The following is a 27,201-nucleotide window of genomic DNA, read 5'->3' on the forward strand; positions in this document are numbered from 1 at the left end:
CCACTAGCAAAATACCTGCGCTTCGCAGCTGCAAAGTACTGCCTTAAAAGTTTTATTAAGAAGAAATTTAAATCTTTTTAAACTATAATGTATACTACATTGTGAGTTCGGCCCTCTGGTTGTAATATGACCAAGCTGTGTGCTGAGCTTACTCTTAAGCATGCAATGTACAGTTGGCCATTGGAACAGTAATCTTGTTTCAAATCTCAAAGCTTGGATTGCTGCTGTCATAATCGGTTTGAGTTTCATGGTTTGTTTCAATTACGACAGTATTTGTAGGACTTGTGTTGAAGAGACATTCGGCATCTGTCAAGCGCTGTAAGTATACAACCAGTTTCATCGATAACTTCATATCCAGCTTTTGAGAGTTTAAACATTCATAAACATCAAAGTGTCCCCTACTGAAATTGTCACCTGTGAATCTAAGATGTTTAAGAGGCATTGGCGGTTGTCCAAAGGTGTAAAATATTTGGCCATTTCAGTACACTTGAAAGCGACAACCGAACAATTCAGCGGCAGCCATCAACTCACATGCAGATGCATAGGTGAAGTGCTTAAGCATTTCATTCTTATAGTGCTCCTGTGTAGTATAATTATCTCCTGTACCGTCATCAGTCCACACCTTGAACCTGTCCCAGTCATTCAATACATAAGACACAAAGTTCCTCCGGATATCAAGAGTGAGCCTGATATGGCCGTGCAATATGTAACAAAGAGAATGGAAAAGGTAGAAGCCATCTCTGGGCATGGAAACCACTCGGTAAGTGACAGTTCTTTGATCGATGGTGATCACCTCGATAGACATGTTAATGCGGGTACGGTTGGAATGATAAAGGAAATGGTTACCTGAACAATGTAAAGTAACTCTAAAATACCTACACAATAACTATAATTGTAATAAATGAACAATAAAACAGCGGAGAAGCCGTGGATTAAATAAAAAGGCTGTAGTTATCAGCAGGGAGACGCGAATCCCGTGGCGAAGCAAGGAGGGAATATAGAGACTGGAGTGACGGACGGCCTTATATAGGCAGGTAGCCAACAACGTGGGAGGCGTTTGGATGGGGGACCCAACGCTGCCTCACACAGTGACCGAGCTGCAGGCTATGGTCATATATATGTACGTAAGTAGGATTCAGTTAGCGTTGGGAACCCACGTATCAAATTTCTTGAAGATGGGCCCATAAGTAACAAAGACCATTGAAAAGTTCAATATGGCAGCCGACAGTGGCATCATACCACTGAAATAAGTGCCAAATTTCAGCCTTCTACCTACACGGGAAGTTGGAGAATTAGTGACGTTGGAAAGTTCAATATGGTGGCTAAAAGTGGCGTCATACCACCGAAATAAGTACATACATTGGTTTCAGTTAGCGCAATTACGTGTAGAATTTCGAAATGAAACCTGCTTAACTTTTGTAAGTAAGCTGTAAAGAATGAGCCTGCCAAATTTCAGCCTTCTACCTACACGGGAAGTTGGAGAATTAGTGACTTTTGGAAAATTCAATATGGCGGCCGACAGTGGCGTCATACACCGAAATACGTAAGTACATACATCGGTTTTGGTTAGCGCAGGGAAGCCACCTACCAAATTTCGTGAAGATGGGGCCATAAATAAGAAAGTTCAACATGGCGGATGTTGTTCACCGTTATGACCGTTACGTGTAGAATTTCGAAATGAAACCTGCTTAACTTTTGTAAGTAAGCTGTAAGGAATAAGCCTGCCAAATTTCAGCCTTCTACGTACGCGGGAAGTTGGAGAATTAATGATGAGTGAGTGAGTTAGTCAGTCAGTGAGGGCTTTGCCTTTTATTAGTATAGATTATTTCTCAGCTGGGTGAGTGGTAAATGGCTCACTGTCCATCATATCTGCCTGACAGCCCCTAACTGAACCCCGCTTCTTTCCAAGCGATCACCCATTATTTACAATCCAAGAGTTTACATTTCCCTTCTTATCAAGGGACCCATCTCTTCTCAACTGTCATGCACGTCCAGAATTTAAATTTGAGAGATAATGCTGGTCAGTTTCTTATACAGGGTTATAAAAATATATAGGCATGACCTTTTTAACTTCTAACTCACATTTTAATACTTATTAAAATATAGTGTCTAAGTGTCTAATTTTCTTATGTGCTTAGAATACTTTTCTAATACATAGAGATTACCAATTTTAAGAATACAATTTTCTATACTCTGAAACACTACAGATTTGAATCCAAACACTTTTCCAAATACTTTGCTATATTTGCTCCTTGGTGGATGAATAAAAAGCAAAAAACAAACAAAAAAAAAAAACTGCCATTACGATAAAAGCTTTATAAAATCCTGCACTACTTGTTAGTGCTTTTTAAGAGCAAAATTTTTATTTTCATGAACTCGCACAGGAGTAATACAAAAACACTTGGCACTCCTTTTACTCATAAGGATGATTTCAGCACATCACTAAATCGGTCTTCGTCTCCAGCCAAAGTCAATCTTAGTTTCAAATTAAAATCTAGAGGTGTTTTTTTTTAATTATATTGTAGAAATTAAATTTGACTAGGTCTTCCTACATATATGAACTATTCTAGGACAAACATTAAAAAGTATTCTAGTTTAGTGTGGTGTGCTAGGACCAATTCCTGGGAATCATATACTCTTATTTGAGCTAATTTTGAACACTGAGATCCTGTGCAACTCATCCAATATATTTAATATGCATGAAAATGATGAAAATGGATTTGTAATTTGTAGCACCTTATCATCAATACCTAGGAATATTATTTATAAAGTCTTTTTGTTGTTGCCAATTGTTCAATGGCAATTACCAAAATTTTCACTACAGCACATTATCAGTGATGTTACTTGGGATCATTGGTTGTTTCAGTTCTTCTAACATCATTTACCATATCCCAGTCAACCCAACCAGTAGTTATCAGTTCCTGGCCCGTACCCTAGCAGCAGTCCATGGATCTGCTGTCTTCCTCCAAAACCATTGTGATGCTTTCTTGGCTTCCTCCATGATGTGCTGATAATTGTTGTCTTCCTTACTCCTATAATTCTGCAAAGGCCTTACAGAGAGACTTTTCTGTAATACCCCACACATCCACATGCTAAAACTTCGCTTTCCATCCTTCAGAATGACAGTTGCTAATAATGCCTTTATTCTTTGCTCTTTTCCTCTCCGAGGTCTCTTCCATCGATTCTTCTCATGGTAATTTGAACTTAACTATGACAGTGTGCTTTGTTGAATATGACCAGTGCATAGTTTTAGAATTTTAGTTGTTCTTCGATATCTGCCAGTCCTAGGCAGTGTGGAGCAACCCTGCTACTCTTTGTGTTCATGGCATTGTTGGTTTCACTTTCCGTGACAAGACAGATGATGTTCTCTCCAGTGATGTCTTTTCAGCTGCTGTTAATTGCACTGCAGACTGTGCCTGCTATAGTTTGGAGCAACTTGTCATGCTGCCATCTATAGTGACCTCCTGCTAAATATCTTGGTCAGCATTGGAGAATGTGTCCCAGCAAACCCTTCTTTGGAACGAGGAGGCAGTCTGGTTTTCCCTAACATTGTAGCATACCTTCATCAGGAACTTCACATGGTATGACTCAGCCCACCACCACAAGTCATTCCACATAATCTTTTGTCCATTGCATGCTCACATCTTGTCAAGGCCCATTGGTATTTCAATGTGACTGCTCTGCTGGTTCTTTTCTCCTTAACAGCTATTCTAACCTGCCTCTGAATCAAGCCATACTGCTTCTTGGTTTCTCATAAAGTGGGAAACTATGAGTTACATAGGTTGGCTCTTCCCCGACCACAGCTCCAACCAATGTTCTCTGGTTTTGACTCGGCCAGATCTACTGCAGCCTCTGCCTTCCACTTTCTACCTAACTTCAGCACAACCAGTGGCCTTCAGACATTTGTGTCACTGGATTTCCGGTACTACAGCACCTCCCTGAAAGTGCACAAACTTAAATACTTCCCTGATGGACTTTAAGGGAGTCATAATTTTCACTTTCCAAGAGGTGCACTATGCTGCTGAGCTTCTTGGTAAACCTAGCCATCCTCTCGGGAAGAGGTAAAGTACTCTTTCTAGATCAGTAATGGTGAAGACTAGAAATGCATATATAGGCAGTGACCAAAGTATTCTTGGTAAGATTCTGTGTTGGTTATCCATACCTTGAATTTTCCTGGTAGGCCTGTCTTGTGTTCATCCTATAGCCATCCATTAAGATTGTCTCAGTTTTTGCTGATTGGAGTCTGTGAGGGTTGTTTCAAACCATTTCCCCAGGCTTTTAGCTTACTTCTTTGAAAGTTAAGTATTGGTGTGTTTGCAACAGAAAACTGGAAGTTATCTACAACCTTCCATTTTTTGAGGTTTAATAATCTTGATTTTGTGGGTTTAAAGGTCATCCTGGCCCACCCTTTAAGGATTCACTCAGGTCCAAGCACTGACTTGGTAGTGACAGTCAGTCTGTCCATGTAAGCAACAGCACTTTGTTTATATGGATTTTAATACCATGTTCATTGCCATTGCATGTTGTTATTCTTACAGTAAGTACTATATCTGCTCTTGATTGATTTCAAATTCTAATAAACAAGGAAATGCTTTTGATAGGAGGCTATTTATATTTTTTGCGCTTGTTTTTTTTTTTTTTGCAGGCCATATCCATTGAGCTGGCTTCTAGGAAGGACCAAGTTTCAGAAATTACCAGGACTGTGCAGTTTTTTCTACAGTCAAAAAAGGCCAACAAGTAAGTATACTTCACTTTCTTAACCTCTGTGTATTTTTTAAATTAACCTTCTACCGAAATTCGCTAATGCCCTTCTAGAGTGATCTTTTTTTTCTTCATTGTGTACTTGTAGTTACTTACTTAACACTAGAAACGCTGAAGCCTATGAAAAAACTTGTAATCCCAGGCAACCGTAAATTCCTTCGCACCTCTCCATCAGCGTCTTTTGTTTTGCATATGTGTTGATTAGCACAAGCAACCTGCTGTCCCATTAATCCCCACACCGGCGGAATTCTCAGAGCTGAGGTCTCTTTATCTGGGAGTGAGGTGCCTGGTGGTGTATAGGGTAAATAATCTCTTATATATATTTCTCTTCTGGTTCGTTCTGCTTCCACTTCAAAACCGGTCCCAGCCACACGCAGCCGGCATGGCATTTCTCGATTCCTATTTGTCTTCTTCCAAACCCTTCCCCACGCTGCCTGCGGTTCCTCTTCAAAACTGGTTCCGCCCGCATGCAGCTGACACGCAGTCCACCAACGCAGTCTCAGCAGATATACACACAGTCCTGTTCCTGTTACCACAGGTACTTCTTCACCTCATTCCCATCTTCCCGTCCAAGAGTACAACATTGGGACTCCAGACCAGCAGTGCAAACACTGTCATGCACTATACTGGCCTGCTGAGGGTAATACATCCAAACAAGTACTCAAGGTGCTGCCACGATGGTAAAGTACCTTTACCACCTTTGCAGGAGCCACCTGTGTCTTTACAACAGCTTCTTACACAGAAAACATCAGAAGGTAAAAATGAACACATTCGAGAATACAACTCTTCTCTAACATTTGCTTCCAAGGATGCACAGATAACTCAGCCTCCTGGCCATGGACCATACTGTTTTAAAATACATGGCAAATGTATCACCAAATCTCTCCACTATACACTTACACTTCTACCTCTCCAGGATATGGACAGTTGTATGTTTTTGACACAGTGCAAGCTACTGAAGTACGCTTTCAAAATAAAGCAAACTCTGCATGCAGCAAAAAAATTACTTCTCCAGCTAGATTCTGTGCTCAGAACCATCAACCTCTTCGCTAAATCATACAAACACATGTATGAAATTGCTCAGTCCAATCCAATAGCATCTGTACAAATGGTTTTCAAGGAAAACCTTGGGCAGGATTTACGATGATGCAATGCCCCGACATGTCACACCAATGTTGCAGCGATTTTCGTCGGAGAAGATGGTGAACTCCCTGCCAAAAGGGACATTTGCATCTGTCCCAGAGGAAACTCCTGTAAACAGATTTGCACGCTCAATATGAATTGCGATCCTATGGTTTACCCACTTTTATTCCCTTACGGAGACATTGGCTGGCACAAAGATTTACAACTTGTTCCCGAGAAAAGAACCGCCAACCAAATCAGGCTTACTCAATGCCAATTTTACACATACAGATTATCAATGAGGAATACATTTAGTATTTTGCATTCCAGTGGCAATCTATTCCAACAGTACGTCGTAGATGCATATGTTAAAACAGAGGGCGCGCATCTCAACTATCTCAGATTACATCAACAAGATCTGCGCGTGGAACAATACAAAGGACTATCAGATGCACTGCAAGCAAAGGCTGAAAATAACAATGTACGTGTAGGCAAAATGATCATGTTACTGTCTACATTTCCAGGAAGTCCAAGATACATGCAACAAAACTATTGTTGTACGTAGCTTTTCTGGGGTTAGATCTTTCCACTCATTATCTGTTATCTCCAGCAAAACACCTTTTCACAACTGCGTCTTTCAAGAAGTATTTCTTTCTTCTTGATATCTGAATTCCTTTCTCACCGTTTTCCGCTCCTATTCTTACACCGCTGTATGCTACAGTGGCCGTCGACTAGTATATTTTTATTTGGAATACAGTAATCCCTCCTCGATCGCGGGGGGTTGCGTTCCAGACTCCCCCGCGATAGGTGAAAATCCGGAAAGTAGAAACCATATGTTTGTATGGTTATTTTTATATATTTTAAGCCCTTATAAACTCTCCCACACTGTTTATAAATATTCCCCGCAGAGTTATACAGCATAATACCTTTGTATTCTCTTAGATATTAGGTAAGATTCATTGAAATTATGTATATAAACACACTGTTTATGTACAGTAAAACATAAATATTATTTTAAAGATATTGAGTGTCTCCGATATCACATGTTACAGCCATTACGATAGACAGGCCACCAGCAATAAATACGTACAATGCAAGAAAAATAGTATACTGTAAATGTGTGTACAGTGACATTAAACGTACGTACATGTACTAAGTACTGTAAGTAGAAAATTAATTATGGTTACTCGCCAACAATGACACGATGACTTGCCCGATAACAATGAGTTTAATTTTACTGCACAACAAAGGAGAGCGTTACAGCCCTTAAAGGAGCCACTTCAGGCGATTGTGTAGCACTGCAGTGGTTCTTCTTCTGGCAGTCTTCAATCCAAATCCTTAAAGCAGATTCCATTCAGACTACTGACTTATTACATCCACTTACAACTTGTTTTGCACCCAGGTTAAAAAGACACTGCGGCCGTAGGCCGTAGATCTTATATTCCTTTCCTACTTTTTAAATAAAAAGAATCGTAGCCTTCAACAAATTCAAAACGTTTACCTTTTCGGCAATCGTCAACATCTTCCGTTTGCGCTTGGGCACGGCCCCTGAAGCAGTAGCAGATCGCTTTGGAGCCATAATGAAGGGCTTGACTATGCACAAAGATAAACACAAAAGAGCACAACTCTTTACACAGCGAAACACGTTGATGCTGAATGAGCGAGACGAGACTTCCTGGTTAACACTGCATTCAGCACGCAGGAACTTAACTGCGTGCTCTGATTGGTTAGCTTCTCAGTCATCTGCCAATAGCGTCCCTTGTATGAAATCAACTGGGCAAACCAACTGAGGAAGCATGTACAGGAAGTAAAAAGACACATTGTCCGCAGAACCCGCGAAGCAGCGAAAAATCTGCGTTATATATTTAGTTATGCTTTCATATAAAATCCGCGATAGAGTGAAGCCGTGAAAGTCAAAGCGCGATATAGCGAGGGATTACTGTACATACATTTCATGTGTGTTCTATGTCTACACCTATCTGTGTAAGTGTTGGATGACAGGAACTGCTGAACACATTGCTAAAACAGAAACATTTTCCATGTTATACTAATAATGACGTGAAGTGTATAATGTGTGAAGACTTTAGTCCAAATATCAAATAAACACTTGTGCTTTTCTTCAAAAATATAACCAAAGGAAAAAAAAATAATTTGATTTTCATGTTGCAGTCAAAAACCTAAGCTCAGATGTCAATTGACAGGAAGTTGATTTGTATTCTTGAATGGTGGAGAGGTAGGAACTGCTGTCTTATAAACCTAAAGGTTCTAGGTTCGAGGCTGGTTGCTCTGCGTTTTGAGTAATGAGCTGCTATTATTATTACTATAATTTAATAAAAACATGCATTTGATTGGAGTCTGTAACACCCAGTATTAATTTTGGCTACTTGCAAAAGTTAGCGCTTGTATTTGTATTATTCAGTTTTATTCTGTTAGTGACATTCACGTGGTACAGTGTACTTGCCTCTCCCTCTCTGAGTTGATGGCATTTATCTCCATTCTTTTCACAAGAGCAGCGATGACCACAGTTGGTGCTGTGGTTGATGCCTGCTCAGAACTACAGTATCTGTTGTACCGGCAATCAAAGATACGATGTCCTGTGACAACTATCAGGCTACCATGCAACATTTGCACTTTGACAATAAAAACTCCCATGCCAAATGTGTAAAAAACATCAGATATGGTGTGATCTCTGACATCTTGCAACGTTTTGTTGTTGCAAAGACTTTCCGAATCTGTGGTCATAAAGCTTATGGAGCCGTTTCTGGACAAAGGCAGAACTGTAACAACAGACATTTTCTTCACAGCACTTTTGCTGACTAATAGACTGCAATACCACAACACAACTCTGCTTGGCACCATAAGTAAAATGGGACTTCCACCTGCAGCTATAGTCACTTTAGTACTCTGGCAGTGCCATGCTGACAGTGTATGCGCCCAAAAAGAGGCCGCCTTTGATTTCAGTCTGTAACAGCTGGTGTAAAGTTTTACTACCTTGTGACAATACAGATCTTGCTCCATGCTCCCTTCTTACTTTTGGGAGCCTCTTGAACCCAATACCGTCATTAATATAACCAGATGAGTTGGACAATGAGGACACCAAACGAAGCAAGGGGAAGGTGCAAAGTGCAAACAGTGCTATTATTTAAAAGAAACCAGTCCAAACAGTTTCCAAACAAAGTGCAGTATTCCAAGCGTCAATATATGAATAATCCATTAAAAACATGTAAAAAGGTCGAGGTTAAAATCCCCGTAAATAAATCCTTTAAAACAAGTTTAAAATACGGGCTGGAAGCAGGCCCCCCTGCTTCTCCCTTCCTGGCCCTGCAACAGGGGAGTTACACTACCTGCAGCTGACCTTCTCCTTCTGGTCTGGTAACCTTTCGATCCTTGGCTTGTATGGCTCTCGCCAGACCTAGACTTGGGTTCCCCAGCGACCAGGGTGCTCACTCTGGGGCTTAAACCTCCCAGACCTCCGACTCCCGTTGCCTTCCACGGCCTTATGCGGCAAGCCGTGCTCGATCGTAGTCACTCCTGCTCCTCTGCAAAACTTAGCAGGAGTGACCCAATTCATCTGTCCCTGGGTTCCGGCCAAACACCCCACTAGGGCTCGCTTCCCAGCTGCCTCTCCTTATTACAGCGAGCCTTCTCTCACTCGCTTGCTCACTCGCCTCCTACTCTTCTCCTACTCCTTCTCTCTTAACCTCCATCTTTTTTCTTTTCCCTCCATGGCACAGGTTCTGCTATTAGCAGCTCCCGGCATCAATTACGGACATTGGCAATCTCACACGTGTGCACTTTACTGCGGAAACACCCAAGCCTGTATCGTGTCCCGGAACCACTCTGGCCACACTACCTTGCCTCCTCTTAAACACTAGAATTACCAGAGCCTATGAAAAAACTCGTTGATCCGGCCCACCTTAAATCCGTTCACACCTCTCCATCAGCGTCTTTTGTCCTCTAAATGTGCCGATAAAGACAAACTGCAAGCAGCTGGCTATTCCATCCCCACACTGACTTAGAACGTGCACGAACTTCACCCACCTCGTGCCTTGATTGATTATCTGGGAGTGAAGTGGAGTTTTAGAGTGGAAATAATTATTTGGAAAACACACATTTCATGTGTGTTCCGTTTCTACAGCAATCTGTGTAAACACATTTTTAAAACAGAAACGTTTTTCATATTTTAGTAGTAAATGACAAAATGTAGGCATAACCTATAGAATGTATGAAGCCTGAAGTCCAAAGATCAAGTAAACACTTTCACAAAAGGTTCAAGGAAAAGACAACAGCTTCCGTGGCGTTGCGGTAAGATTTGCTGACTTGTAATCAAGAGTCCCTGGTTTAATCCCGACTCACTCCTATATTTGGCGTTTTCAGTAGTGAGCTGTTTTTATTGTTAATATTATACAGTACACACATACACATGGTTTGTGTCTGTAACACATGGTGTACATTAGGCATATAGGACTTGTAAAAGCTACCTTTTTTTTTTTTCACTTTTATTCTCTCTAAATCACGATACATACTACTGCCCCCCTCCCCTCAGGGATCTGACACTGTTAGTTTTTATTTGAAACTGGGAATAACTGGAGATGTGAGTGGTGTTTTGAGACAATGGAACTGGACATTCTCTCATCTGGAGGGATTAAAGCTGACACACAAACGCTGGTGAATCTGCCTTCTTCGTATCTCACCATCACTTGATTTTTTTTTATCCAGTTTTATTGAGTGTTGCTGCTCACACTGAATTAGTATGCACCTTATGGTCTATCATGTCAAAAAAAACAAAAACAAAACAGAAACAATAGGTATATATATTTGGAATTATTCATTTTTGACGTGTATAGTACATTTCGGAAAACTTTGTGGCACGGATGCAACATTATTCATAGTATCTCATATTATTTCACATAACATCATGCGGGTTGTAATCTGTGACCGTGTGTTTTTTTTCCCCGAACTTGCTAGTCCCCACATGTTGCTGTATGCTGTTTCTTTTGTACTCCAGGACATGCAGAGGAAAGAATATTACAGAGCAGTAACTTGACCGCTATATGCAATCATCAGATTCAAATGTTAACAGTTCACACACGCGCCTTCCTACATTTACAACGTGTGTACCTGTTACAATGTACACACTTCTCTCTATGCTGTGGTTTCTATTACACAACTGAAAGAAAGAGACAATATATGTGAAAACATCATTGCACTAGTGCAATATTATTTGAAAACGAACAGCGTCAGATCGGGTGTGAATTTATGCTGGCGCTGTAATAGAAACCACAACATAGAGAGAAGTGTGTACATTGTAACAGGTACACACGTTGTAAATGTAGGAAGGACGATCCTTGCGCGTGTGTGTGAACTGTTAACATTTGAATCTGATGATTGCATATAGCGCTGAAGTTACTGCTCTGTACTATTCTTTCCTCTGCATGTCCCGGAGTGCTAACGAAACAGCATACAGCAACTTGTGGAGACTGGCAAGATTGGGGAAAAAAAAGCACACGGCCACTGATTACAAACCACAAGATGTTACGCGAATGAATATGAATAATATGAATAATGTTGCATCCGTGCCACAAAGTTTTCCGAAATGTACTATACAGGTTATAAAACAAATAATTCCAAATATCATATATACCTATGTCTCTGTTTTTTTTTGTTTTTTTTTTGACATCATAGACCATAAGGTGCATACTAATTCAGCGTGAGCAGGAGCACTCAATAAAACTGAATACAAAAAATCAAGTGACGGTGAGAAACGAAGAAGGCAGATTCACCAGCATTTGTATGTCAGCTTTAATCCCTCCAGATGAGAGAATGTCCAGGTCCATTGTCTCAAAACACCACTCACATCTCCAGTTAATCCCAGTTTCAAATAAAAACTAACAGTGTCAGATCCATGGGTGGGGTTGGCGGAAGTATGTATCGTGATCGTGATTTAGAGAGAATAAATATATATATATATATATAGCAAAATACCTGCGCTTGGCAGCGGAGAAATAAAAAGAAAAGGAAACATTTTAATAATAACGTAACATGATTGACAATTGTCATTGTCATGAGTGTTGTTGGCATATATATATATATATATATATATATATATATATATATATATATACACACACACACATATATATAAACATATATACATATACACATATACAAATATAGACATATATATATATACACATATATATACAGTTATATATTTACATATATATATATACATATACATATACACATATATACACACACATATATATACATATACATATCTATATATATATATATATATACTGTATATACACATATATACACAAATCTACATATATATATATTAGGGGTGGGACTCGATTAAAAAAATTAATCCAATTAATTAGAGGCTGTGTAAAAATTAATCTTGATTAATCATATGTAATCGCACACGTAAGTTTGACCCAAATCGCAAATGTTTTTTTAATTTAAAAGGGTTTTAGTGGGCGACAGAATCAAATAATAGACATAGACATGAATAATGTAAACTCAAGCTGTTTTAATTTCTGAAAAAAAATGCTTTTAAACTGCATTTGAATTCAAAACAGAAACAAAAATATCATTCCTGGTTAAAATTGGGCAGACTTAAAAAATAAAGTGGTAGTTTAAGTACTTTAAGTACATTTTCAGAATGGTATTGTCTTTAAATAATAATAACCAAAATTTCAACATAAAGTGCAGTTTTTCTTCTTAAAAAAATAAATCAGAAACATAAAAGGTAATTTGACCAACTTAATCTTTAAACTCTGAGTAACCTTAGCTAAAATTATTTTGTACATTAGGCTAAAACAGTGTGATCATTGAGCAATTTGTAATTAGATGTAATTAGAATTACTAACAGTCACGGAAGTCCAATTATCCCCAGTAAGAGCCACAAAGTCCGCTTTCTGTAATGCATCTAATTTTGCTTGCTTTTCAGTGTGCACAAAACCATGCTTTTATCAAGGCTTCGCTTGGGTAGTTTTTTGAAATGAAATTTTCCTCCGATCAGTCGTAGGAACGCGCTTCATTCCGACTCTAACATTTTTGTAGCTGTGATGTGTGCATCAGTGTAATCGATGTACCAGGAAATCATGCATTGACAAAAGTTCCCTTTGTTTGGAATTGAAAGTGTGATTAAATGCGTTATTTTTTAACGCTATGAGTACATGCATCGAAGCTTCTCAGCCGTGCTTGTGCTAAGAAAAGGAAACATTTTAAAAATAACGTAACATGATTCTGCGTTGACCGTTTTTTTTTTTTCATACGTCCCAAACCAAGGAGATGCGAGGGTAAAATGAATCGAGAAGCGCGCGTACATACTCGGTGCACCCCCTCTCGGGAATTGAACCTCGGATGTCGCCGCTAGAGGCGAAGTCTCTACAATTATATATATATATATATATATATATATATATATATATATATATATTCATTCGCAGCGGAGAAATAGTGTGTTAAAGAAGTTTTGAAAAAGAAAAGGTAACATTTTAAAAATAACGTAACATGATTGTCAATATACTGTACAGTAATTGTTTTGTGAGTGTTTTTGAGTGTTGCTGTCATCAAGGATTTAATTATCATCATTTCTTTCAATCAGGGTCGTATTTGTACGATGTGATGTGTTCAAGTTACATTCCGTGTTTGTCAATCGTTGTAAAGATAAGAGGTTTTATTCATCGATTTGTTTCTTACTGCATCAATAAACAGCTCGTCTTCTTCTTTATCTGAGACCTGACACACTACATGCACGGGTTTTTTTGCACTGTCTTCCTTTAGTGGGACATTGACTTTTTCCACCGCGTGCTTTGTTTCCGCAGTAGCTGCACTTATGAATATGCTTGTATGTATCAGACGCTTTTTTGCTGCCTTCTCAATTGTGTAATTCGGTTTTTGTTCAGCACTTTTTGGAACTGTTGCTTTTTGTCTGTGCACTGTATCAGTTCACTTGAGCCGCTTGGTGTTCTTGCATCGAAGGTTCCCAGCTGTGCTGGTGCCATCTCGTGTGATGTCCACGGCTGTATTTAATGTTAGCTATGACCCGGCACTTAAAAGTTTCTCTCGCAGTTTCACTGAGTTTGTGCCAAACACCACCCTGACCATCTCATCTTCCTCTGCATAAGCACAGTCCTTCACCCATGAATATTTAGCGGCATTGTTTCTATTGGATTGCCGCTGAAGGACGGCCTTATATGGGCAGGAACTAAATTACAAACACCAGCGGCAGCCTGTCAATGAACTTAATTTAAACTTTAGGTTTACACCGTGCTTTGTTTCCGAAGTAGCAGCACTCATGAATATGGTTGTATATGTCAGTCGCTCGCTTCTTATTGTTTCGCTGCCTTCTCAATTATATAATGCATGTTTTCTTCAGCGCTTTTTTGAGCTCTTCCTGGTTTTCTACGTGCTGCGTTGATAGTCAGTTCACGTGATTACGTGGGAGGCGTGATGATGTCAAATGAAACTCCGCCCTCCACGGCCATCCAGCTCCACTCCATTACAGTATATGGAGAAAAATACCTTCCAGTTATGATCATTACGCTTAGAATTTCGAAATGAAACCTGCCCAACTTTTGTAAGTAAGCTGTAAGGAATGAGCCTGCCAAATTTCAGCCTTCTACCTACACGGGAAAATGGAGAATTAGTGATGAGTCAGTGAATGAGTGAGTCAGTCAGTCAGTGAGTGAGTGAGGGCTTTGCCTTTTATTAGTACAGATTAAAGCGCACATATTTATTTCATATTTAGACTAAAGTCTTTACGCATTATACACTTCACGTCATTATTAGTTTAACATGGAAAAGGTTTCTGCTTTTGGTTACGTGTTCAACATTTCTTGCCTCACCTTTCCTGCCATCCTACAGTTACAAAGATCGTTGAAGAGACACAGAACAGACATGAAATGTATGTATTTCAAATAATTATATATTACTAGCAAAATACCTGTGCTTCGCAGCGGCAAAGTACTGCCTTAAAATTTTTATTAAGAAGAAAATTTAAACCTTTTTAAACTGAGGGAAAATATACCAATAATTATTTGTTAAGGATCTCTTTGTATACCACATTGTGAGTTCGGCCCTCTGGTTGTAATATGACCAAGCTGTGCGCTGAGCTTACTCTTGAGCATGCAACGTACAGTTGGCCATGTGAACAGTAATCTTGTTTCAAATCTCAATCGCTTGGATTGCTGCTGTCATAATCGGTTTGAGTTTCATGGTTTGTTTCAATTACGACAGTATTTGTAGGACTTGTGTTGAAGAGACATTCGGCATCTGTCAAGCGTAAGTATACAACCAGTTTCATCGATAACTTTACATCCAGCGTTTGAGAGTTTGCACTACTGAAATCGTCACCTGTCAATCTAAGATGTTTAAGAGGCATTGGCGGTTGTCAAAAGGTGTAAAATATTTGGCCATTTCGGTACACTTGAAAGTGACAACTGATCAATTCACCAGCAGCCATCAACTCACATTCAGATGCATAGGTGAAGGGCTTAAGCATTTCACTCTTCTAATGCTCCTGTGTAGAATAATTATCTCCTGTACCGTCATCAGTCCACACCTTGAACCTGTCCCAGTCATTCAATACATAAGACACAATGTTCCTCCGGATATCAAGAGTGAGCCTGATATGGCCGTGCTATATGTAACAAAGAGAATGGAAAAGGTAGGTGCCATCTCCGGGCATGGAAACCACTCGGTAAGTGACAGTTCTTTGATGGATGGTGATCACCTCGATAGACATGTTAATGAAGGTACGGTTGGAATGATAAAGGAAATTGTTACCTGAACAATGTAAAGTAAGTCTAAAATACCTACATAATAACTATAATCGTAATAAATGAGCAATTAAATGGCAGAGAAGCCGTGGATTAAATAAAAAGGCTGTAGTTATCAGCAGGGAGACGTGAATCCCGTGGCAAAGCAAGGAAGGGAATGTAGAGACTGGAGCGACGGACGGCCTTTTATAGGCAGACAGCCAACAACGTGGGAGGCGTTGGGATCGGGGACCTAACGCCGCCTCATACGGTGACCGAGCTGCAGGCTGTTGACGTATATATGTACGCAAGTCGGATTCAGTTAGCGTTGGGAACCCGCGTACCAAATATCTTGAAGATGGGCCCATAAGTAACAAAGACCGTTGAAAAGTTCAATATGGCGGCTGACAGTGGCATCATACCACCGAAATAAGTACCAAATTTCAGCCTTCCACCTACACGGGAAGTTGGAGAATTAGTGACGTTGGAAAAGTTCAATATGGTAGCTTACAGTGGCGTCATACCACAGAAATAAGTACGTACATTGGTTTCAGTTAGCGCAGATAAACCGCCTACCAAATTTCGTGAAGATGGGGCCATATATAAGAAAGTTGAACATGTCGACTGCTATCGTCCGCGATGACCGTTACGTGTAGAAATTCGAAATTAAACCTGCTTAACTTTTGTAAGTAAGCTGTAAGAAATAAGCCTGCCAAATTTCAGCCTTCTACCTACACGGGAAGTTGGAGAATTAGTGATGAGTGAGTCAGTCAGTCAGTGAGGGCTTTGCCTTTTATTAGTATAGATTTACCCTATACAACTCCAGGCATCTCACTGCCAGATGAAGAGACTTGAGCTCCGAGAATTTTGTGACTGACTTGGCTCTGTCGGTGGGTTTAGAGGGGTGGGGTGGGGAGTGTGTTTGGGCTAGCAGGCTTCTTGCGCTGATTGACACATATGCAAAACAAAAGATGCTGATGGAGAGTTGTTTGAAGTTAAGGTGGCTCGAGATTGCGAATTTGTTCATAGGATTCTGGGATTTTAGTTTTGTTATTTCATCGATGTTTGCCCTGCATTTGCCAATTCACTTTGTGGATTTTATGGTGGCTATGTCCATATCATTATTTTTTATGTTCTCACTTTTCTTTTTATTCAGTTCATGCTTTTAATGGAGTTTACTGGACAGAGATATCTTGGCTGATTTCCTTATGATTATGATTTGTCCTGGCTTTAATATACCTGTATAATGAATTTGCCTTTTCCTTTTCTTTGCATCCAAGCCTTCTAGCAGCTATTTTTCTTCATCTTCTCCACATCATGTGAAGTAACACAAAATAAGCTTTAAATTGAGAGGCATATAGTATCACTCTTTAAAAATCAATTTAAGTCTAGGTTCGGTTAATTATTATCTCTACCTGTTTGTTTGTATATCTGTGCATTGAAAATGCTCTTTGTTAAGAAAATTAATAATCTAGACCTTTGTGGCTGAGATAATGAAGTCTATAGTCGGAAACAGTCTTAACACTGAACAGGTGTTTACTCAAAGGGCTTCTGCAGTTAGAATTTGCCAATATAGAGCTGTGTAATCTCAAGCATAGATCTTGAATATAGACAAGCTTTGGTCAGACAAAAAGAAAAAGTTAATTTGTTATGGATATAAAAAATATTTGTACCTCACACTTCGGTTGCACAGTATACAGGACCTGAAAAAGTACAAAAACCCAATTTTTAAAAACGGTATGGCGTGTTATCGTTTATTTACCCTTTTCTTTGTCAAGTTCGTTATTGGTCTACTCCTGCACCCTAAATAATAATACACATGTATACATAGATACACATACACTCAGACCCTAACCACAACAGTGCCCTATGAATGACACCCACACAGTTGGCTAACGATTAGCACTTAAAATACCACACACATGCTTTAGGTATAACACAACTTGTCACTCTCTCTGCACATCAAGAGACTTATTTATTATCGAACAACATACAATGTTTTAAAATGACCTCAGACCTAAATATTACTTTTGGTCTCCAAGAAAAATAATAAAACATACAAAGACTCAGTATCGTTGACTATAGGCCATTTATCAGCCAAGAACACCTTCTTCTCATATTGTCCCTATCGAGCAGCGCCCTCACTCTCAGCCTTAAAACCCCGCAGCATAGAGCTAAATGGCAAAATCTCTAGCTGCTTCAGGTGCTCTTAGAAATCTACCTTATTACTTCAATCACTCTAGATATTAAGACAAAGCATAGAAAGATGAAAACAAGTTATTTTTTATTAAAGAACAAACAATAAGTAATAGAAAATAAGATTGATAGTAAAGTCTGGATAAAATAGTCTTTAAAAAAAGCGTACTGAAAGGAATCAGTGATGTCAAGGATGAAAGTCCCCGGCGGCGGTTGATTTAGCAATCAATGTTCATGAGAATGCTGTTAACTGACGATCAGATGAAAACTGGTTGCACTTGTCTTTGTTTTATTCTCTGACGTTGCTCTTCCGTCGTCACTGTTTCTCTTCTTCTTCTGCTTCTGTCATTGCTTAAAATGAGGCGTATTTATTATAAAGTTTCATGCTGTGGTTTCACAACACATGAATGTTCCATGCACCTGATTTGCTGGCTGTCAATATGATGGATGAATTTTGCTCCCCAGGTAATAAAGTTCTTTGATATTGCCTCAGTTCTTCCTTTCTCAGACTGTAAACCCAATAGATGTCCCAGATGTCCATCCATAATCAATAGCCTGAGGTATCAGGTCAGGCTTCCTTTCTCAGGCTGCTACACCATAACATATGGTACCAGCATTTCTTTAATTTTGATACCTGAAGTAAATGGTAGTTTTGTACCATTTTACTTGTGTATTACATGTAGCTCAAATTTCTGGTGGATGATCGCACTTCAAGGAGCAGCTGGGGTCCTGTTAGTGCATTATGGAGTATGGCTTAGCAGAGAGGCACTAAATCGTGTGGCAGAGCTGGGAGTTGTGCATGTTTGCAGGCAGCAGGGAATGAAACACCTGTGAGACCGGGGTGGGGGGGTAGTGGTGGTGGTGTTATCCTTTATTTGCTTCAGAACTGTTTTGGTGCTGGTATTGAGATCTTCAAAACTGGTATCAATACTGAAGTCAGAATTTTATCACTGACCCAAAACTGTCTCAGACTCAACATAAGTAATCACCACAGCACTATGAGGATGGTTGTAGCCCATAAGCACCTGTAACTCTGGAGGAAACAATGAATGAAGTCCAGTACAGACAAATTACTAAGAAAAACCAACTTAAGTTAGTAGGACCGGCGTCTCGTTACTTCAAGTAAGAGAGCAAATCACACTTAACAATGGCAGTTGCTGGTTTTCTCTGCCTCAAGGGTGTCGATTAAATGCCTAAGAATTAGAGGGGAAATGGATTATATGACTGCCCCGCAATTTCTCAGCACCATTTGAAATTTTGTGTTGCACTGTGAAAGTATTTTGAAGTCTACTAAACATTTTGGCAGCCAATCAACATTGTCAGAGTTGTCTTTTTCTACTGTGTCAAGGTACACCAAGGGAGAGACATTAAATAGATATTAGAACTGTATTTAAAGGTTTCATGAACTGTTCATCTGTACAATTTACAAAAAAAGCAAACCAAACAGTGTACACATCCAAGCTGCAATGTACATGTATTGACACCCAATTGGTAAACCATACAACATTTATATTCACGAATGTACAAATTATATAAAAACTGTAGTAGTTTAAAATGTCGTCCATTTTTATGTGTGCTAAATATAGTCCCAGCAGTAGTTTTCTTTCTTTTATTCTCCTAAACAGTTGTCAGCCAACTCTACAAGGATCGCACTTTTTCAGAGTATCCCTCCTCTAGATACCTTTGGCTGTAAGCATAAAAATAGTCACACCTCCCAGCGTACTTACCCTGAATGACTGTATGTTTATAATAAGTGCATCAGTTAGTGTAAACAAGACAACAGAGTAATGACAGACAAAGAACTTACATCCTCTTATTCATCTATGGTCTTGTTAAATTTAATCAGTGGAATTAAGAATTATAATTCTGATAAACTTCATAATATTTAATCAAAAAGGGCAGTTAATTATTTAAGGATACTTCTGAAAAGTATACATGAAAGCCAATTGCGAAGCAAACATCCAAATATTAAAGATGCCATGGGACCTTTGGTTAGGATTTGGGGTTTTGGCTTTTTGGAAAGCTGATAGTTGTTACCTTGTCAAAGCCACATGTCTCTGATTAGCTGCAATCATGTCTTTGCTAAATTTTTATCTCCCCTTACCTCTTAAAATATAATAAAGTATGCTAAATGTACTTGTCTTCTATACTAATAAAAGGCAAAGCCCTCACTGACTGACTCACTCACTTACTCATCACTAATTCTCCAACTTCCCGTGTAGGTAGAAGGCTGAAATTTGGCAGACTTATTCCTTACAGCTTACTTACAAAAGTTAAGCAGGTTTCATTTCGAAATTCTACACGTAACTGTCATAACGGTAGACAACGTCCACCATGTTGAACTTTCTTATTTATGGCCCTATCTTCACGAAATTTGGTAGGCTGCTTCCCTGCGCTAACTGAAACCGATGTACATACTTATTTCGGTGGTATGACGCCACTGTCGGCCACCATAATGAACTTTCCAACGTCACTAATTCTCCAACTTCCCGTGTAGGTAGAAGGCTGAAATTTGGTAGGCTCATTCCTTGCGGCTTACTTACAAAAGTTAAACAGGTTTCTCTACGCGTAATATTCATAACAGTCGACAACGTCTGCCATGTTGAACTTTCTTATTTATGGCCCCATCTTCAGGAAATTTGGTAGGCGGCTTCCCTGCGCTAACTGAAACCAATGTACATACTTATTTCGGTGGTATGACGCCACTGTCAGCCGCCATATTGAACTTTCCAACGGTGTTTGTTACTTATGGGCCTATCTTCAAGAAATTTGGTATGCGGGTTCCCAACGCTAACTGAATCCTACTTACATACATATATACGTCCATAGCCTGCAGCTCGGTCACCGTGTGAGGCGGCATTGGATACCCCATCCCAACGCCTCCCACGTTGTTGGCTGCCTGCCTATGTAAGGCTGTCCGTCGCTCCGGTCTCTACATTCCCTTCCTTGCATCGCCACTGGATTCACGTCTCCCTGCTGATAAGTACAGCCTTTTTATTTAATCCACGGCTTCTCCGCTGTTTTATTGTTCGTTTATTATGATTATAGTTATTGTGTAGGTATTTTAGACTTATTTTACATTGTTCAGGTACCCATTTCCCTTATCGTTCCAACCGTACCTTCATTAACATGTCTATTGAGGTGATCACCATCGATCAAAGAACTGTCACTTACCGAGTGGTTTCCATGCCCGGAGATGGCACCTACCTTTTCCATTCTCTTTGTTACATATTGCACGGCCATATCAGGCTCACTCTTGATATCCGGAGGAACGTTGTGTCTTATGTATTGAATGACTGGGACAGGTTCAAGGTGTGGACTGAGGACTGTACAGGAGATAATTATACTACACAGGAGCACTATAAGAGTGAAATGCTTAAGCCCTTCACCTATGGTTCTGCATGTGAGTTGATGGCTGCCGCTGAATTGTTCGGTTGTCGCTTTCAAGTGTACTGAAATGGCCAAATATTTTACACCTTTCGACAACCGCCAATGCCTCTTAAAGATCTTAGATTGACAGGTGACGATTTCAGTAGTGGACACTTTGATGTTTATGAATGTTTAAACTCTCAAAAGAATGATGAAACCCGTTGTATGCTTACAACGCTTGACAGATGCCGAATGTCACTTCAACACAAGTCCTGCAAATACTGTCGTAATTGAATCAAACCATAAAACAAACCGATTATGACAGCAGCAATCCAAGCTGTGAGATTTGAGAAAAGATTACTTTTCACATGGCCAACTGTACGTTGCATGCTCAAGAGTAAGCTCAGCGCACAGCTTGGTCATATTACAACCGGAGGGCCGAACTGACAATGTGGTATACAAAGAGATCCTTAACAGATAATTATTGGTATGTTTTCCCTCAGTTTAAAAAGGTTTAATTTTCTTCGTAATAAAAATTTTAAGGCAGTATTTCGCCGCTGCGAAGTGGGTATTTTGCTAGTCATGAAATAAACATAAGTCGCATACTAATTCAGCGTAAGCAGGAACACTCAATTAAATTGAATAAAAAAAAAATCAAGTGATCAGATTCACCAGCGTTTTTGTGTCAGCTTTTATCCATCCAGATCGGAGAATTTCCAGTTCCATTGTCTCAGAACACCACTCACATCTACAGTTATTCCCAGTTGCAAGTAAAAACTAATGCCCATTGGGGCGAAGGGTGTGGAGTAGTATGTATCGTGATCGTGACTGAGAGAATGAGTATTATAAATTTACACCAGCTGTTACAGACGCAAACAAAATGTATGTGTTTTATTGTATAATAATAACAATAAGAGCAGCTCACTACTCAAAATGGTAAATATACGAAGCAGTCAGGTTCGAACCGGGGGACTCTTGATTACAAGTCAGTAATTCTTACCACTGCGCTAAGAAAGCTGTTGCATTATCCTTGAACGTTTTGTGAAAGTGTTTATTTGACCTTTGGACTTCAGGCTTCACACATTACATTTTGTCTACATTTTGTCATTTATTACTAAAATATGAAAAACATTTCTGTTTTAACAATGTGTTTACACAGATTATCGTAGAAACGGAATACACATGAAATGCATGTGTTCCAAATAGCGATCTATTTCCATTCTAAAACTCTAGCACTTCACTCCCAGATAATGAATGCTGGAACTGGGAGAACTTTGTGCCCGTTCTGCGGCAGTGGGGGGATGGAATAGTAGGCAGCTTGCTACTTGTCTTGATTGCCACATTTAAAAGGCAAAAGATGCTGGCGAACAGGTGTGAAGGGATTTAAAGTGGGCCAGATTTACGAGTTTTTTTTGTAGGCATTGGTAATTCTAATGTTAAAACCTCATAAAAAGATGTATAATATTCCCAAACAAGTATACATACCAGAAGGACCAAAAACAATCTACATTCCCCCATGAGGTTCCAGTTCTGATCCTACCCAATCTGTCCACTTGCCTAGCTAAGTGATACATATATTTTGTCCACTTTTGCTTCTTTCATCCTCTTTGATTTGCACTACTCTTTTGACTCCAAACTGAATAATGCCATTCATACTCTTTGTCGTTTTCACATGATTTTATGCCCACCAACTGATTTTCTGAGCCTGCTTGAATTTCAGCTTCATTGGCCATTGTTTCACATGCATTATGAGATGGTTTAAGATACCTGATTGCATTTTATGATTGTGCTTTCATATGTTTTGTCGTATCAGACATTTCAGTCATCTGTCTTGTAGTGTGAGCAGTCTCGTGAGTTGACTTTCTGAGGTCATTACAAGTATGAAGTTTCATTGTGCATTGATCACAGGATATTGTACATTAGGCATTGTCATGCTCATTTTTACATTTTTGATTTCAGAAATTTAAATGTCACATAGCGACACACATATGACTAAACAGTCAATGACAATGTAATCTTAGGAAACCCTTACTGGAACCCTAAAGAAACACACACAATAGTAAATTACTTGGGCTGTGTACTTCATATTCTCACTGTGAAATAGACAGACCACACTGTCCACGCCTCAGCCATCCTTGTGTCCAGTTATGCCTTTTTCTGTGTACTTACAGAGCATAGTACAGCTAGAGTCAGGATTGCACCTGTTTCCTTTGTTGATATTTTTGAGATGCCTGTAGTCATCATGTTTTTTTAAATGGATAAAACTGTCTGTCAGGGCCATGTACACATATACTCTGAGAATGTCAGTTGGGCCAAGCATACAGTTTGATTATGCATTCAACTGGCCACCGTCATGCAGTGTTAGTAGCTGGTACAATTTTTAAATAATGCACAGTTTATGCCCAGCATAAACTGGTGGTCACAATGAGTCTTGTGGCAATGATGTTGAAAGGCCATTGTGTGTCAAGTGTTGCAGTAATGCACATGTTTCCTATTGACAATAATCTGTATAAAAATACTTTTTTCTTGCAGGTTATCATCTGATGAGAAGCAAGAGATTACAACTCAGGTTGATATTTTGACTGAGATCTACAGGCAGTTGTGTGAGCAATCTATGCAGAATTTGCAACAGCTTCATGTTCTCCTTGCGGAGAAGGCAAAGCACAAGGTACTGGCTATGTGTTGTAGTATACTTAGTTGCTTGCAGAGTTCAAGAATGAAAAGACTTAATTTGAAACTGTGCTTTGTTGCAAACCGAGTTATCAACTCCAAACAAATATTTACTCTCATTTTAGACCACATTATAAGATATGTCTTATTAAACATATGTTAGTCTAACTTGTTTGTAAAGCCTTTCGAACAAATGTGATGAATGAGTTTTTTTTTCTTTTTTTTTGGTAAATATTAGGAAGCACTTTTTTCTGTGACCTAATTGTTTGATGCTTTCATTAATTTTATTTCTTTGTGTCTCAATAAGTCAAACTACATGCAACTGCAATATTTGTGAAACAATAATTTAAATATGTTTTAATTTGTGTACATTTATCCTAAATGGTAATTTTTTATAAAATGAGATGAGCAACAAAATATGGGAAAAGGGGAGGAAAAACATGCAAAAAATCATAGTTAATTTACAAACATGAGCTTTGTAGACATGGCCTTATGTCATTTCCTTTTGTCCCAACAGATTCAGAGACAAGAAATTCAAATGATATGTACTTCACTATTGCACACATTTTTGTTTTTATGATTAATATATTTTGTTAGGAATACACTATATTGGAAGAACATTTATATTTAATTTAGTATTTGTGTCCCTTAATTTTAAATTTAATGTATTAATGCCTTTGTCATACTCAAGTCCAAGTGTATTGCTGTGTGTCATTGTAAATCTGTCATGATTATGTTTTCCAATTTATTATAAAGAATGTTTCCCCTTTCACAGTAGTACTCCAGTCCAGGGTGTAACCTATTAAAGACAAATTATTTCATGTGGTAGTTTAGCTACCTAATTTCACACTGCATCCTGAAAAAATGAACATTTATACTGTAAATGTATATTGCTTATAGTTTCCTTCTAGGAGTTGCATTTCTCTCATGACCATTTTTGTCCTGACATCATAGTCAAAGCAATTGCTTTGCACCTGAGTACTTTGATGAGTCTCCAGAATTAAATTTAATGAGTGTATGCCTCACATCATTGAGCATTCAATTAGGTGATTTTTTTCCACTTAAATATCAGTTTACAGTGAGCCGAAGAAGCACTAGTAAGTATTGTGAGCTGCATAGAAATGAGTTTAAGGACTGAAATTAACAATATATTGGGTAAATCAACATGTGCCCTATGCAGAACAAGATCCAGGAAGAAAATATACTAGAATGCTTCGGAAGAATATACATGTTTGTTACACAGGAAAGTATTGATGTTGGTACCCAAACTGTGACATGAAAGGTTGATATATTAACTGAGGGTGACTGAGTGCCATGTTACTTTAAAGGTGGTTTTACATGCCTGAATATGTGATATTCAGTCCCTTCTACAATTATTGGCACTCCTAGCAAAGATGAGTAAAAAGGATTGTAGAAACATCATCTTTTGCTGAACTACCTTAATCTTGCACGGAAATAAATGAGAGAAATCCAGCCTTTAATTGAAGTTCATTTATTTTGAGAAAAAATAATTCTTTATCAAGAAATAGTTATTTTTAACAAAACTTCAGGTGCCAACATTAGTGGCATGACTAGAAATTCTTATTAACAAAGTGTAACTGAAGCATTTGTTCCATCTACATTTTTTTTAAGTTGATCAGAGTGCGTTGAAACTTTCTAACAATAATTCATGACTTCCTGTTTCCCTCGGGTATGAATATGAGTTGTCATAGAGGTAAAGTTTCCTTATACATTTATCAGCATGGGAAGGATAAAGAACACACAATTCAAATGAGGGAAGTGTGTGTTTTGAACTTCATAAGTCAGGGAATTGCTGTAAAATAATTTATACAAATCTGAAAAAGCCCATATCTACAGTTAGGGCAATAATTAAAAAAACTTAAATTTGAGGGAAATGTGTGTTTTGAACTTCATAAGTCAGGGAATTGCTATAAAATAATTGATGCCAATCTGAAAAAGCCCATATACAGTAATCCCTCGCTATATTGCGCTTCGACTTTCGCGGATTCACTCTATCGTGGATTTTAAATGTAAGCATATCTAAATATATATCACAGATTTTTCGCTGGTTCGCGGATTTCTGCGGACCATGGGTCTTTTAATTTATGGGACATGCTTCCTCAGTTTGTTTGCCCAGTTCATTTCATACAAGGGACGCTATTGGCGGATGGCTTAGAAGCTACCCAATCAGAGCATGTATTACATATTAACTAAAACTCCTCAATGCTATAAGATATGCTTCCCGCGCAGTGCTTGATTGTTTGCTTTTCTATGTCTCTCTCACTCTCTCCGCCTGACGGAGGGGTTGTGAGCAGAGGGGCTGTTTGCACAGAGGCTGTTTGCCTAGAGGATACGGACGCTCCTCTAAAAAATGTCGCGTCCATTTAAAAAATGCCGCTTTATCACGGTGCTTTGGCATACTTAAAAGCACAAAAGCACGTATTGAATTTTTGATTGTTAGCTTTTCTTAGCTCTCTCTCTCTCTCTGAAATTCTCTGCTCCTGATGCACACACTCCTTTGAAGAGAAGATATATTTGCATTCTTTTAATTGTGAGAAAGAACTGTCATCTCTGTCTTGTCATGGAGCACAGTTTAAACTTTTGACTAAAGGGTGCTATTTCATGTCTAGAGGGCTCTAATAATGTTAACAGTGTGGGAGAGTTTATAAGGGCTTAAAATATATAAAAATAACTACACAAACATATGGTTTCTACTTTACGGATTTTCTCATCTTCGAGGAGGGATTACTGTGTACCGTTAGGGCAATAATTAAAAAAAAATTGTGTAATTCTCTTCATTGAATGCAGGCGCACAACATTGTCAACAATTCTCAATTAAATATAGGTATAGATTATAAGAATTACTAAATACAGAACTGGCACACACATAAATATGGATTTGTTAAACACACTAAAAACAAGGTAGAAATTGGGAATAAACAAAATCTTTTCATTAATTAATTGATGAAATTTTACCGTTTGACAATGGAGGATATTAAAATTGTGAATGAGTAAGTCAAAAATAAAGTCTCAATCCTAGAGACCTCTGCCTATTTGTTGCCTAACCCCACTTGGGTTTTCAATAGTGGAGTCTGTGCTGGTCATCCAAACTGATGAATCTGCTACTTTTTCATACGCGGGAGAGCAACCAAGCCTTAGAGCAGTGAGGCTAAGTGCCACATCCAGATACTGAGAAGAGAAATGAAATAGAGTAGGGTTAGTAGTAGTTTAAAAAAATTGTATTACCATATGCAACATAACATAATGAGTCTTCATTGTGGATTTAAATCTCATACTGAAGGTACATCAC

The 27,201-nt window shown here is 38.8% G+C and overlaps 1 protein-coding gene across 4 annotated transcripts in view; it reads left to right on the forward strand.

Moving 5' to 3' along the window:
- Positions 1-27,201, forward strand: part of macf1a (microtubule actin crosslinking factor 1a) — an 826,555-nt gene that overhangs the window by 399,953 nt on the left and 399,401 nt on the right. For all 4 annotated transcript variants that reach the window (XM_039739817.1, XM_039739818.1, XM_039739819.1 and 1 more), the window contains exons 34-35: positions 4,646-4,737; positions 23,754-23,889. In XM_039739817.1, coding sequence (XP_039595751.1) covers positions 4,646-4,737; positions 23,754-23,889 — 228 coding nt within the window. The remainder of the gene's footprint in view (positions 1-4,645; positions 4,738-23,753; positions 23,890-27,201) is intronic.

This window comes from Polypterus senegalus, chromosome 17, assembly GCF_016835505.1.
Source record: "Polypterus senegalus isolate Bchr_013 chromosome 17, ASM1683550v1, whole genome shotgun sequence".
In the NCBI taxonomy this organism is placed as follows: Eukaryota; Metazoa; Chordata; class Cladistia; order Polypteriformes; family Polypteridae; genus Polypterus; species Polypterus senegalus.